Source organism: Drosophila hydei, unplaced genomic scaffold (genome assembly GCF_003285905.1).
Source record: "Drosophila hydei strain 15085-1641.00,03,60 unplaced genomic scaffold, DhydRS2 tig00000149-arrow-pilon, whole genome shotgun sequence".
In the NCBI taxonomy this organism is placed as follows: domain Eukaryota; kingdom Metazoa; phylum Arthropoda; class Insecta; order Diptera; family Drosophilidae; genus Drosophila; species Drosophila hydei.
The window spans coordinates 1,090,294-1,105,193 of record NW_022045678.1 but is presented as its reverse complement, the minus strand read 5'-3'; the positions used below and the strand labels follow the sequence as shown (position 1 = coordinate 1,105,193).

The window sequence follows — 14,900 nt, the reverse complement described above, 5'->3', positions numbered from 1 at the left end:
GCCATAAAATGATCCAAGTATATGGTTAATATATAAGAAAAAAAGTTTGAAAATTATGCAAAAATAAATTATTTAAATAATTTAATTATGCTAAATGCTTATATTTGTTTTAAATAAGTTTTACAAAGCGCGGCACACTCGATTAGAGCCGATAGCTTGTGTTATCGCTGCATTGTGGCGGTCGCACGACATACATTAGAGCTGCCAACTTGTGCACGCGGCATGCGCCAGAGGGCGTGCTGTGGGGAATTTCATTATTTAAAAATAAGGTTTTTATTTAAATTTAAATAAAGATAAAATGCAACACAAATGAAATATAAATACAATAACAATAACAATAACTACAATAAAATAGTAACAATGTTTCAGACAAATCTTTAAGCGATGCTGTGTAGTGAGACTGACCAAAAAAGACAAATATTTTAAATAATTATTAGTGACTTCTCATTTATTTATAAATTGTGTGATACCTGAAGAAGGTGGCGAAATACAAAATTGTGAACTAGAAACTTGATGTTCATAAAATAAACCGAATTTGAAATTAAAATTGATATCTGTTCATAAAATTAGAATCAATGCAAAGTTAAAAAGCTTTTGTTTTATTACAATCTATATTATGTCGAAGATTGTTCAGATAAAATTTGTAAAAATATCAGACGTTGGTTTAATTGTGTAGTTTTATTGACTAAAAATTTATATTAAATATTTGTTTGTTTAATTTTTGCTACGACAACAGTGAGAACTGGACTATGGCAAATCGATTGAATATGTTGTCTGTTATTTGTTGCTCAGCCAAGCATCTTCCTTGATTTGGGGCACAGTGTATCTTATTTTGACGGGCGCTAATATGTGCATGATCATGTGCTTGCATTCGGTGCTGGCTATCGGATTCTTGGGGAATACTAGCGACTGGTTGATGCGCTTAAGCAGAATATGCACATTGGAGCCATCGTAGGGCAGGCGGCCAAAGACCATGGCATAGCAGACGACGCCACAGGCCCAAATATCAGACATGAATGGATCGTAGGCAACGCCTGTGGGAAGATACTAATTAGTCCTGAACAATATCTAAATGTATATGCGCATACCCTTTAGAATCTCTGGACTGGCATATGCATAGCTGCCGCAAAAGGTCTTTGACAGCACTACTTGATTTTCGGTAGTGCGCGTATCTTTGCGTGCAAAACCAAAATCGATCAGCTTCAAATTCCAGTTCTCATCCAGCAGTAGGTTCTCGCACTTGATATCCCGATGCACGACTCCCTTGCTGTGTATGTACTCAACGGCACTGATCAGTTGCTTGAATAGCGTGCGCGATTGTGCCTCGTCCAAGAACTTCTTCTCGCGCACATAATCGAGCAAAGTGCCATTCTCTGCTAGCTGCATTATCAAATAGACTCTGGGGTGGGGGATGGATAGAGTCGATGAGTTGATACGAATTGAAAGGTAGAAGTCAAGAGGCTTACCTATGACTCGTCTCGATGCTCTGATAGAATGTTATCAGATTCTCATGGTGCAGGCCCTTCACAGCTTCAATTTCGCGTGGCAGAAACTTTTGAGTGTATTCAGTGGGTGCCTTCACCTTGGATATGATTTTAACAGCCACCCGTTTGCCATACTCCTCGGAGAAACCGATCTTCACTTTGGCGTAGTTCCCCGTGCCAATTACCTTGCCCAAGATGATGCCGTGCTCCTCCAATATCGTTTTCTGCGGCTTGACCTTCTCATCTTTCGTGGGTGATGAGGCGGGCTTTGCATGAGCCGATTTCTCGTTGTTAAATGTATAGACTTTTTGCTCAGCTCGTCTACCCGAGGCTTGATCGGTGACTAGATCTTGCGATGAATTTGTGGCAACTGCAAAGATGACTGACATAGTCTAGGACGATTCAGTTTATTATGGCCCACACTACTCACGTGGGTCACCCTTTCTCTTTGGCGCTGTCGCCATTTAAAATGGTCCACGAAAGCTTCTCTTCAGTGGCAACCTGCGCCAGGATGTTACCGAACTCGTCGACTGCTGTTGCCGTAAAGAAACCAAAGTATCATTGAGATTTTACTTTAGCATATTTGCCATAAAACTACAAAATGGAAAAAATAAACCAGAATTTTTTCTTTTTCATTCAGCTAAATTATGTGACAAATTTTTGACAACATTTGCGTTGAGAATATTTCGTTATTATATATTTTTAAATGATATATATATATATATATATATAACTATATATTCAGTAACTTTATTAAATGAATTTATACTTAATTGAAATATTTTTAACTAATTTTTATTAGTTTAAATAATTTCGAAAACACATAAGTATTAATGATAAAATGTCAACTAAATAAAAAATTTTAAAAAAATAATACAAATTATATAATTTTATAAAATTTTGTGTTATTCTGTGTATACTTAGACTATATCATTTTATATATATGTAGACTTCATCCATCAGCATATATATACCATATCGGCTTCCTGAGTTCGAATCTGAAACTAAAATTTCTGCAACGTATCGAGTTTGCTTATTTAAAATTACAATAAAAAGCATTTTATGTAGATCATATTATTAATTATAACTATTATTATATTTTTATATTGATTATATTATGTATTTCAACTCCAACTATTAACATAATCTGAAACTACTTTTGGCCTATAAAATAAAGCTTATAAGTTAGAAAAGGAGAAATTAAAATAATAAATTTAATTAAAATGTAATTAATTAAAAAAGTGATAAAACTAATAAAAATATAATTATATATTATGTTTTGCATATATATTTTATATATAACATACATTTTTTTAGTTTGAATATGTTTTATTGTCTATATATTTATTTTTATGGTTACATTTACATTTTATATTAATTTAATTGAATTAAAATTAATTTAATATTTTGAATTTAGTTAATAAAATTAAAGTAAAATTATATAAAAATTCAAATATTAACTAAAATGTTTTTATTAATTTATTAAATTTTTATTTGAAATGCAATGTAAAAAATAATAAAGATTGTAAATAATAATTTTATTATTAATATTATTGTTATGCATTAGTATATACATATGTAGCCCTAACTTAGTATATATTTTAATAAATATTATTATAAAATTCGGCGGACATAATCAAAGGAAATTCCTTTGAACTGCCAAACTGGTAATAACTGTATGGAAAAATCAACAGCAGAGCCGCTTCAATGGAGCCTCGCTATTTGGACAGAGATATACGATATGTATATATATATATATGTATGTATGTTTTTATATATATATTTTTAAATTGAATTTATATGCTGGAGGCGTTGCGGTTGCCGTGTTTATGCAGTTGCCAGTTGTGTAATAACTCAAGCAAAAATCAAATAAGCCCCACAACCGAAACAACCTGGCAAAAGGCGATTCAACACAGTGTGTGTGTGTGTAAAATGGCCATAACTTTTGCTGGGCGGCTCACTTTTTTTGGCCGTGCCCAGAAGAGCCCCTAGCCATTGGTTACCTACATTTTTACTTAACTTTCGGCGCTGTTTGAGTTTTGGTTTATGAAATTTTCACGATTTTTCTTTTTCTTTTTACTTTTGGCATTACTTTTGCTTTTATTGTGCGGCATGTCGCTGCCACGCCCACCTCCACACAGTACGCCCATCAGCTTATGTTAAAGTAGCTTAAGGTCATTTGAGTGGTTTGTAAATTTCAATTGAAATTGAAAAACATTCACACACAGAGAGACACACGCTGGTGTTTCGTGGAGTACGAACGCGTCTGCATGGTATTCCATTGGAAAATTCAATTAAGCCTCAGTTTTTCACTGTGGAATTGTAAAATTAATATAGGTGTAAGCTGAGGGTACGGCTTACCCAGCAAAACGATAGGTGGTCAAACTGCGGTGCTCTAAGAGTGGCGGTCCATGCTCATACCCCAAGGACCAGGCCGAACTTAAGTTTTCAGCCAAACAAATAGTTTGGAAGCCAAGGTCTCCACACCTTGCTAGTAGGTGCAAGGATGGACGCCAGTGTGAAGGACGAGCCACAAAAAGTATGGCTGCCTTGGCAGGCGGACATACACGCTGTTCCCGGAAATGGAACCTTGGATTAGCCATAAGTATGGTGATACTAATTTTTAATTTTTACAGATTCTTTCTGGCCGTAGTGGTGGAACTGCGTAGAGTTCAGCTCAATAGAATAAGCTCTGTCCCAGTTTAATGTAGCTGCTACTAATACTAATAAAACACACACACAAACACCCACCCACTCACACACACACAAAATACATATTTTTTTTTTGTTTTCGGTCTTCGTTTTACCACTGCGTGCAAGTGAAATTTTATGTTTCATTTAAAATTGAAACGTAGCTGGCAGCAAAACAAAGTCGCCTGCAATTGGCAATGGAATTTAATACACAGACTGCTGGCCCCTTGAACCTCTCTTTCTCTCTCTCACACTCCCTCTCCCTCGCTCTCTGTCTGTCTTGCTCTCTACAGGTAGTGCTGTCCTCGCTTCAGTATAAAATAAAATATTTATAATTTCATAATGAAAAAGAGCAGCATGCCAAAGATAATGCGAACAGTGGCCTATACTCTATCTGTTTTTTGTATAATACCCAGGACGAGTGAAGGTATTGGGATTTTCGTCTGAGATTTGTTGCGAATAAGTGTTCAAATAATGATAGCATTTGACTGCCAGGGAATTAAAGAAGAAATCGTTTAATTGAATCAACAAAAAAGAAACAACAAAATTAAATTATAATAAATTGTTTTTCTGCTTTAATTTTTTTTATTTAAATTGCAATCTGAAACAATAAAGTCTAATTAATATAATCCTTTAAATTATATATGTTTACTTATATATTATTTATAACATTTATATTTATATTATAAATATATATATTTTTTACATTTTATTAATTTTTTAAACTATTTTTATCGTTAATTCCTCTAATAAAATACTATAATTGCATTAACTTATATATATTTTATTAAATTTATATAATGAAGTTTTATATAATAAAATATTGATAAAAATATGCATATATTTATTTAAGTGTTTATTTATTTATTATTATTTTTTTATTTTATTATTATTTATTTATTATAATTATTATAATTTATTTATATATTTTTATTTATTTTTCAATTATTGCAAATAATTGCTGCATGACTATTTTACCAACTAGTCTAAGTTACCTGCCTAATTTACTTATTGAGTCAATCAGTCTACGAGTATGTTAACTGATTTATTATACAAGAAGCATATACCTTGCTTCTAGCTGGAAATCTTGATTTATAGTGTATGAAAAGTGCGTTATCTTGTCATATTTGGTGATTCTTGTTTTGTGGCCAACTTGCCCGGACATTGCTACCTGTCGCCTTTTCGCAGCATGCATGTTAATGCTCCGCCATTACGTTGATTTCACAATATCCTTGCACATCCTGTCCGGAGCACTGCAGGCTCAGCTTGGCTTGGCTATGGCAATGGAACGTCCCGCAACTGAGCAGCGCAATGTCAAAATTGTTTGTGGCAGTTGCCGCCGCAGCTGCGTTGCCAGCGGAAATGCCGCTACCCAGCACAGAGACTGAGACAGAGAGAGATGTAGAGGGAGGGAGAGGGAGGCGAGAGTACCTTAACGATAAACAGGAATGGGAGATGGCAAAGGGCGCAGCAGCAGCTGAAGTATCCGGGACACACACACTCGCACACGGCGCCTTCTTTTCTGGCATACGCAAAACTGGCAAAACAGCAAAAATGACAACTGAAATATGCGACGCTGTGCAAATTTGTGAGTCAGCCGGCGGGACGGACATGTGGATCTGTGCTGTGGGCTTTGGTCCTGGCGTTGTGGTTTATGTCACGCATCATCGTCAGCTGCTGCCGCAGTAGCAGGCCTTACCTCAAAGTTCTTCGTTTGCCGTTTCTTCAGCCTGCCAGAATTTTTGGGCGATGCAGAGTTTGACTTATCGTTGGGCAGTTCATGTGCCGGCGCCATCTACCGGCAGGAGTTAACATTCGGTGACGTGTTTGTGCATAATGAGCCGCTTGCCGGCCCAAGCCGGAGACCGAGTCCAGTCGAGCCTTTGTTGTGGTCCTTGCATATATCCTTGCATACAACTGAAATGCCATTCATTTGCGGCGATCCTTGCCAGCCACAGGCTGCACCCATTGCCCATGGCAGCTGGCTGCAGGTGAAGCCGTTTTTTACTCATCCGCTTCAGCCGCTGTCTTCACTGCGCTCTGCCCTGCCTTTCTGGCAGTTGTTCTGTCATTAACATCACTCGACATTTTATTTTGTGTATATAAAAAAACAACAACTTCTGCGTTGGTCAGAAATAATCGCAATGCAAATCTTTGTGCAACGGAAATGAGAATGAAAGAGCTGCAGAAGCTGCACGGAATAATCATAGGGCAGCACACATAAGGGGCGTGTGTATATCCAAAGGATATGCTCTGCAGCACCCGAGACATTCACTTCTCTCAGTTGCATATTTCTACTCGTTCACGAATTGTGAAGGGTATATTAGCTTTGACTGTGAATCTTGCTGGCTGTATGAATGAAAGCATTGATGATTGAGAGCTAAACTGGCGGATAGGGCCCGGAACAATATATAATATAATAAAATATATATGATAACGAATCTGCAATAACTGTATTTTCTTAAGATTAAAAATGTTTAGAGCTGGGCACATGATGCCCTTTGGGAGATTGGCAAATCCGATGAGCATTTTCTTGCTCAGTTTTACAGCCAAGTTAATATAGAGCCTGCCTTAATATTTATAAAAATAAGAAAAGCCATATTTTCCTCACTTTTATAGCTACTAAGTTCCTTGAGTTAGTTAGAACTTTAAGTTATTTGGTGCGTCCATTGGGGCATATAAAACATTTACTTCAACTTAAACTACCTTTGATTCATGGACGAGTATTATGCAGCCACACACACCCAACAGCGACGCTCTCACGTGCTATGCTTTCAAATAGTGCGAAAAGGTGTTGAATTTCAGATTCGTAAAGTCTTAAATATTTTTGCATATTTGCTTAACAAGTTATTAATGCAGTTGCAGGACCCTTTCGTAGCTTGCTTTAAATGAATTCAACTTGAAAATCAAATATTCTGTACAAAGACATTGCTTTAAGAAACATTCGAGTCCCGTAGGGGAGGAATTCGTTAACTAAAATGTTGGCTGCGCCTATACAAACCGATGACTATTTTCCCAATAAAAAGACACAGATTTAAATATGTAAACAATTGCCATATAACAGCAAGAAGACATATAAATAATTGAAGCACAATTAAGACCTTTTGCTCTATTGGAAAGGGTATTGTTATATTGTTGTCTGCAAGGCACTAGAAATTGCTCGAAATTATCTAATGCAATCAGAGGGAATAGAAGAATGGAGTAGATCACTTTTGTTTTATTTTATTTGCTATTTAAGATTGAGAATATTAAAAGCATATAAAAATATTTCTAAGTATTCGTAAGTTTTTATATATTTAAAGAAAAGTTTTCAAATGGCAACCTATTTAATGGTATTCCCTCATTTTCATATGCCAAGGAGCTGACCATAAAGATACTTTTTACAATAGTCGCAAGTATTATTTACTCTCTCTAAAATCAATTTTTTGCTAAGAGTATTCTCTATTCAGCCCATTTGGGTTACTTGTTCTTAAATATAAAGTTGTTTCCTTAAACATTTTTTAGAATAATCGATAGTATTATTTTCACTCTATAAACTTTTATCCATCATCATGCTCTATCCATAATTTTCTATTGCTATCAGACAAGGTCTCAGTGCTGGACATGTGTTTTCCATAAACATATTTTAGAATACTCTATATTTTAAATATGACTTTATACCTTATATTTGATCAAGGCTATTCCCTCTACAGTCTGTTGCAGATAGCATGCAAAATAGAGAAGAATAAATTATCTAGAACACTATCAGACTTTATACGTTTTGTACTCAATATTATTAAGGGTATTCTCTCTTCAGTATCTTTCAGATTACTGCTCTTTACTACAAGTTTTGTTTCCTTAAACATATTTATTATTTAGACTCTATAAACTTTAGTTTATTATCTATCATTATCAATTTTAATCAGAGACTCTGAGCTACATTTTTGATTTCCACAAACACACTTTATAATACTCTATAATATGTATAGGAATCTTTACATTTCAGTTTATTAGGGGAATTCCCGGTTAGTAAAATGTCGACAGTTTTTTCAATATTTTTTGCCTGCAAAAAGAAGCAGAAAATCGCTGTAAAATGAATAACATTTTACAGTTCTATATAATTAAAGGCATTCCCTCTTTCTCATATTCCAGAAATTTGATAGTTGCAAAAAATTTGATTTCCGTACAAATCTTCTAAAATTTTTTAATAATATTCTAAAGTATTATCTAGTTATCTAGACTATAGACTCGTCTGAATTGCATATTAAGGGTATTCCCAGTTCGGCACATGCCAAACAGCTGCTCCTTCTTACACGTTTTCTTCTTTTCTCAACACCTACAATTATTTATATTTAAAAACTTTATAGTTTTATTATTATATAGTATGCAATTAATTTCAGCTGCAGGCAAAGGCATATATAAAGGGTTTTCCCTCCAATCGACGGGCATAGTTGGAGCTGCTCTCTGGTCGCCTCTGTCTGCGAATTCGGAAAATATTTGTGAAAAGTGAAAATGTTTTTCAGGTATTTGCGGGAGCCGACACCGACGGACCTGATGCCCAGTCGAGATGGCTTTAAGTACTTGGAGTACGGAATGACGGCTTTGGGCTGGGTGCCGCAGGCGATCGATAAGAAATATCAGTGTGTCTACAAGATGTGGACGATATTTGTGATAGGATTGGCTGGCTATTTGCCCATCGGCCTGTGCATCACCTATGTGAAGGAGTTTAGCACCTTCACGCCCGGAGAGCTGTTCACCTCCTTGCAGGCGGGCATCAATGCGCCTGGTGCCTTCACCCGTGGCATCATATCCTTTTTGAACGTCTGGCGTCTCATGGAGCTGAAGAAGCTCTTGGATGAGATTGATAAGCGTTGCGTAACGGACGAGGAGCGCATTATCGTGCATCGCGCAGTCATACGCGGCAATAAGATTTATCTCTTATATCAGTTCACGTACACGATCTTTGTGACCCTAACGTACTTAACATCTGTGTGCAGAGGATTAACCCCATGGCGTTTGTATAACTACTTTATCGATTGGCGGGATGGGCCCTGGAGTCTGCTGATCGCCTCCTTTATTGAGTATCTTTTTATGTCGTCCGGCGTTTACTTTAATCAATTGACCGACGTTTATCCGCTGATCTTTGGCTTTGCGCTGCGCTCGCACCTGCAACTACTTTGCACACGGATCGAAAATCTGCGCACTGATCCCGCGATGTCTGAGGAGCAGAACTATTTTGCGCTGAGGGGCTGCATCGAGGATCACAAGCTAATACTGAAGTAACTTTAAGCACGGCTTAGGCTTTGTACAGAAGTTATTTAATCAATTATCTGTTTAGAATTTGCGATCTTATGCGACCCTGCATATCGCAAACGACATTTGTGCAGTTCCTTTTCGTTGGTCTGCTCTTCGGTCTGACCATGATCAATTTGATGTTCTTCGTGGATCTGTGGACGGGCATTGCATCGATTGCCTACATCATAGCGCTCTTTTTCCAGACATTTCCCTTTTGTTTCACCTGCAATCTGATCGAAAGCGACTGCGAGAAACTGGCCTTAGCATTGTTTCAATCAAAGTGGTCTGATGCGACGCGGCCATACAAGTCAGCCTTGATCTACTTTCTGCAAAATGTACAGCAATCGATACGTTTTACAGCTGGCTCCATTTTCCCCATCAGCCTGGACACCAATATTAAAGTGAGACACACAATTTGTGACCTCCGTTGGCCAAATCTTAATATAAACTTCTTTTTATAGGTGGCCAAATTGGCATTCTCTGTCGTGACATTCGTCAAGCAAATGAACATTGCAGAAAAATTGAAGGCGGCATAAAATGGCTAAAGATGATATGCTTGATTCTATATTGTATACCTCTATATAGTAGAGAATATATAGTAAATAGTATACATATATAAATATATATTTATGGCTTAACTAAATAGCTTTCACGTAGCGTCGCACTTGCATCTTGCCAAAAAGTGTTTTGTGAAGTGAGTCTTAATAATAGAAATTTTGTTTTGCTGAATTTTAGCTTTATATTTTACTTCAAAATGTAAAATCTTTTTGAAATTTGACTTCAATATATTGTAGTTCTTCTCTTTAATCAAAATAGTGTAACTCTATTGATATTAGATCAAAGCACATAGTGCAACATATAACCTGAAATACTTATAAGCATATTTGAGTCCAAATAATAAATTTGAAATTTTTACTTTTACATTCATTAATTTTATAAATAGTGTTTTCTTTAGAGGTTGATGCTTTGAGTTGGTAACACTATTTTGGACAACCTATTAAACAGCTGCTTATTACTTTCTATTGAGTTTAGTTTAAAATTTTATTGGGAATAGATAGATTTATAGCAGAGCAACGCGGACAAACTGTCCACTTGTGCATTTTAAGGCCTATGGATTAAGCCGACTTCAAATAACCAGAATTGTCGCATTTGGAATACGGATGATCCATATGTCAAATTTAATCATTAATGTCATAAGATTTCCTATCCATTAAAGTCTGCTTTATTGACATTTATTGACATTTGAACTAAACTTTTTAATTAAATATGGTTTTAGATTGTGTAATGTAAAAATATATAACCAATATAATGAAAATCCAGTCTGATTTTCACGAATAGCCCAAAGTGACTTCAAATTTAAAATTTACAGAAAACTTTTAAATTTTGTTATATATATATATGTATATATATATATTGCTAAAACAATTTACAGAATGTGAATTGCAAATTAATTTTGGACTTTTTGTGGCCATCTCAAAACTTACAAAATATTTAGATATTAAAAAGCTAATAGGAAAATAAAATAAATATGGTTTGTAAAAAATATATATATACAATTTTATTTTATAGGAAAAACTAACTTCAAATTCAAACAAAATTAAATTCCATATTTTAAGCAGTTTACGTAGTTAACATTCAAGTATTCTGTTATTTCCTAACTCTCAATTTCTAACTCTTTTCCTTTATTATTAATATCAATTGCCGTTTAAAATAGCATTCAATAAATAAATATATATGTTTTATATATATATTTATATATATTTTGAAAGCAAATTTGTTGCCAAAAATAAATTTTCATATCAAAATACATAAAGCTGTTGGCCACAACAGTTGGCCAAGAAGATGAAGAGAAAAAATGTTGTCAAATTGTGGCTACTTTCAAATGCACAGCTTTGAGGCAGACAAGGCAGAGCAGAGCAGAGCAAAAAGCCAAAGCCAAAGCCAAAGCCAACGAAGAGCCTAGTGTAATCCCAGTGGCGAAAGGGTCTGCTCGTAGACGACATAACTTCTTTTTGGCATAATAAAATATTTTTATTTTGGCACTCGTCCAGACCGAGCCGAAAACAAAAGCAAAACAAGGCAAACAAACAAGCTACGAGAACAACAGGAGATGAAGTGGACTTGGTTCGTGGGCTCTGGGCATGGGCATGGCCATGACAGCGGCTAAAGTAGCAGCAGTCAATGCAGTCAAGTGGCCAGCCTCACGGCCTGGCTAAAATGTCCTTATGCCATAGATGCAGCTATGGCGAGGCCCCAATTTCCTGCAGAGAGGCGGGCAGCCTGTCAAGTTCAAGAATTAAGAAAAAATATTTAAGCAAACTCAGCCAGGGAAATCAAAACAATAATAATAATAATGTGAATGTCTGTAGGAGAGACTGACTATGTGTGTGAGTGAATGTGAGTGTTTTTTTTACATGCTGAAAACCATGAATGTGGCTAAGCAGGGTATCATGTATTTATGTATGCTTGAGATGAATATGTATATTTATTGTTGTGGAGTGGATGTAGCCTCTGTCTGTCCGACCGTCGATGATATGTCCTTCCGATAACCTGTCCGTTTATGTGGCTTTCTGTCTGTTGACTTGCTTTAACTTGTAGATACATCAATAAGCTGATCTAGTCCTATCCATCAGTCCGTTTAAGCGTCTAAAATTGTTAGAAATTTTTAAATTTTTTTTATATATTTTTTTAAATTTATTTATATATACTTTGTATAGAAGAAGTTCATCGTTTTATTCAACAAATATGCTCAATTTCTCTATTCCCATTACAATGCATCGGATAGTGATATTAAAAATTTTATTTTTGAATCATAACTCGACTCGCTTTACGACTCAGAATCATCCAATTTGGCATATAGAGTCAGGTATACAAAAATTTCACTTTTTGGAAATTTGCTTAACCCCAATTTGAAATAGAAATATAAAGTATTATATTTTTGAATCTAAGATGCCGTGTTCGCATGTTTAACAGCGGGCAAGAACGATTGAAAGCATATTTGATTACAGGGTGTCTGCTGGCAGGGCACTCCTGAGCCAAACTCTTTTACTTGTTTAGTTTGCGCTCGCCTGGCAGCTTTCACGAGTTTCTGTCTGGCTGTCATGATTTTATTTGCATGCAGGCGCGTGTCAATGTAAACTATGAGGCCCAGACGCGTTTGCCATGCCTCTCAATCCAATGTCCGCCTCTTTCCATCGCTGAGTTCAGTGAGGCGTTGCCTGCTACATTTTTGGCAGCCAGCCGAGAACTATGCAACGTCTGGTCTTTCAGCAAAGAACTCCTTTATCCCATTTGCCTCCTTTGCTCTTTAGAATGTTTCCGCTTTTACTTCAATTTAATAGATTTTTTAGGCATTTCAAATTTGCTTTCTGTATTTTTTCTATTTAAATGTTTGTCGGCAAAATGCATTTAAATTCATGGATTGTTCCCTGCAAATAAAAGAGTAATACGCGGCGGCAGCAGCGCACGAATTCTGCAAAATGCATTTATTTATGTGTCAACAGCTGCTGCGGCCACAACAACAACAAAAACCACTTCAATAAAGTTGGCAATTTTTGAGCGACGAATTTACTACTACTCTTAATGAAACTTAAGAAAAGAAAAAAACTAGATGTTTCTATATTTATTACTATAGACAGCTACATAAAATAAATAAATTTAATAAAGACAAATCAGATTAGTATATTCTTTGACTCATATAACTTGAAATTTCTTAAAAGTTTTCCAACTCAGAAGCTGAAATTAAAATTTGTTTATATTTCAGTAATCAGTGTAATCAGATTCTAGATAATTTTGTGACTTAATTTGAAAAAGCTTTTGTTATTTCTCTCACCTTCATTCGCTTCTCAGGTAGAAAAAAATATTATTTGCTATGGGTTCTGCTGTGTAATCTTATATAAAAATCACGTTTAGTACTACAAAAAAGATTGCATAATAATTCATAGTCAGCGAGAGTTGCTTAGAATAATTTTGAGCATTTAGAAAAATTTGAATTGTGTAATACCTTAAATAACAACTATTATAGGATCTATAAATATGATCAGAATTAATATTAGACTAACAGAACTCGCTGTACTTTTCGTGCTCTTGAATCAATCTGCAAATAAACTAATTTTGTTGGCTATAAATTAAGTTTAATGTCGGTCAGAATGTACTATATACCATATAAAGGTATCTAGTATAGGGTATAAAATCATTTTTGTCAGCTCGCAGTCCGCAGAGCGAGATAGACACAGAGGAAGAGAGAGGCAGAGTGCATAAGAGTGAGCCTGGCAGTGAAATACTGGACAGTGGAAAACAACATAAATTAATATTCAGTTAAAAATGTGTAAATATTTTACACGCATGTCGCTTATTGTTGTTGTTTTTGTTATCGTTGAAGTTGATTTTTATTTTGTGTTTTTTTTTGTTTTTTCTTATATACAGCTCATATGCTCATGTACTTTTGGAAGTGCTAAAGGATTGGGAACGCTGCTTCCCTGCTCTACCTCTCTCTCTCTCTCTCTCTCTCTCTCTCTCCCTCTATACGTTTTATGCATTTCTTTTGCTGCTCTTTTTTCTTGTCGTTTTAAATTTATGAATTATTTGCACTGAATTTATGAAATGTAAATGTTGTCATAGCTGTTGTTATTATTGTTGTCGCTTGCCTGTGTAAATTGTTGTTGCATACTCTCTGGCAGCGACTTATCTGCGTTGCCTGCATTTTGTCCTGGCCCCGAGGTAATTTACATGCATTTCAGCTATAAATTAACCAGGTCTTTTCTCTACTCAAAAGCAAAATAAAAAAGCCATCAAGTATATCAATGAGTATGCAAAATATTTGGTCTGATTTATGCAAATGTTTGCAAATTACAACAACAATAAACAAACGCACACTCGCTCACACACATACGTGGTTAATTAAAAATTCATAGAATATTATATAAAGTAGGCAACTAATATTCATAGTTTCAAGTTTGCACTCAGCCAGAAACTCAAAGGCCCACTTAATAGTCAGCCCAGCCGCAGGTTTGAGGCCGGGCGGCATACGAATTGCCTTTCCAATGCTTAAAAGATAAACGAACCACAAACTAAGTACACTCTGCCCTTGCCACGCCCATTCCCCACACACACACATGCTGGTCGGCATTATGAGCTCATTAATTATTCATAAATATTGCTTTACGCAATTAGTTAATTCCAGGATTGATTGATTTACTTTTGTCTGCATATGTTTAAGCTTTTCAGCTGTAGCTATCTCTGTTCTCTCCCATGTTGGTGTCTCTGTTTGGCATGTTCTGGGCGCTATTGTGGCATCTCTCGATGATTTGTGTCGTCTTGTTGCTGTTGTTGTTGCGGCATTGTCTCCGTGGTTGTCGTTTCAAGGCAAATAGTTCGCACAGCTAACGACAAAATGCCATAAATGCTTTTGCCGTCTTGTATTTGTATAGCCCCATGGCCAGGGGTATCTTC

General features: G+C 35.6%; 2 protein-coding genes across 2 annotated transcripts; one reads left to right on the top strand and one right to left on the bottom strand.

The window, feature by feature from the left end:
* Positions 1 to 659: 659 nt before the first annotated feature.
* LOC111602260 (testis-specific serine/threonine-protein kinase 3) lies at positions 660 to 2,153 on the bottom strand. Its single transcript, XM_023319254.2, has 4 exons — positions 1,915 to 2,153; positions 1,467 to 1,854; positions 1,089 to 1,399; positions 660 to 1,034 (listed from the first exon to the last, which is right to left on the bottom strand). Exons 1-4 carry the CDS (start codon positions 1,946 to 1,948, stop codon positions 778 to 780), a joined length of 990 nt encoding a protein of 329 aa, XP_023175022.2. The 5' UTR covers positions 1,949 to 2,153; the 3' UTR covers positions 660 to 777.
* Positions 2,154 to 8,666: 6,513 nt separating this feature from the next.
* Positions 8,667 to 9,985, top strand: LOC111602301 (odorant receptor 42b-like). Its single transcript, XM_023319301.2, has 3 exons — positions 8,667 to 9,433; positions 9,493 to 9,850; positions 9,911 to 9,985. Exons 1-3 carry the CDS (start codon positions 8,667 to 8,669, stop codon positions 9,983 to 9,985), a joined length of 1,200 nt encoding a protein of 399 aa, XP_023175069.1.
* Positions 9,986 to 14,900: the final 4,915 nt, after the last annotated feature.

Excerpts from the sequence above, each read along its gene's own strand:
- LOC111602260 (XM_023319254.2), bottom strand. The coding sequence starts at position 1,948 with ATGGCGACAGCGCCAAAGAGAAAGGGTGACCCAC. Across the intron at positions 1,855-1,914 it reads AAAGAGAAAGGGTGACCCAC|TTGCCACAAATTCATCGCAA; the intron begins GTGAGTAGTGTG and ends TCATCTTTGCAG. Across the intron at positions 1,035-1,088 it reads CAGTCCAGAGATTCTAAAGG|GCGTTGCCTACGATCCATTC; the intron begins GTATGCGCATAT and ends ATCTTCCCACAG.
- LOC111602301 (XM_023319301.2), top strand. The coding sequence starts at position 8,667 with ATGTTTTTCAGGTATTTGCGGGAGCCGACACCGACGGACCTGATGCCC. Across the intron at positions 9,434-9,492 it reads GATCACAAGCTAATACTGAA|AATTTGCGATCTTATGCGAC; the intron begins GTAACTTTAAGC and ends TTATCTGTTTAG. Across the intron at positions 9,851-9,910 it reads GCCTGGACACCAATATTAAA|GTGGCCAAATTGGCATTCTC; the intron begins GTGAGACACACA and ends TTCTTTTTATAG.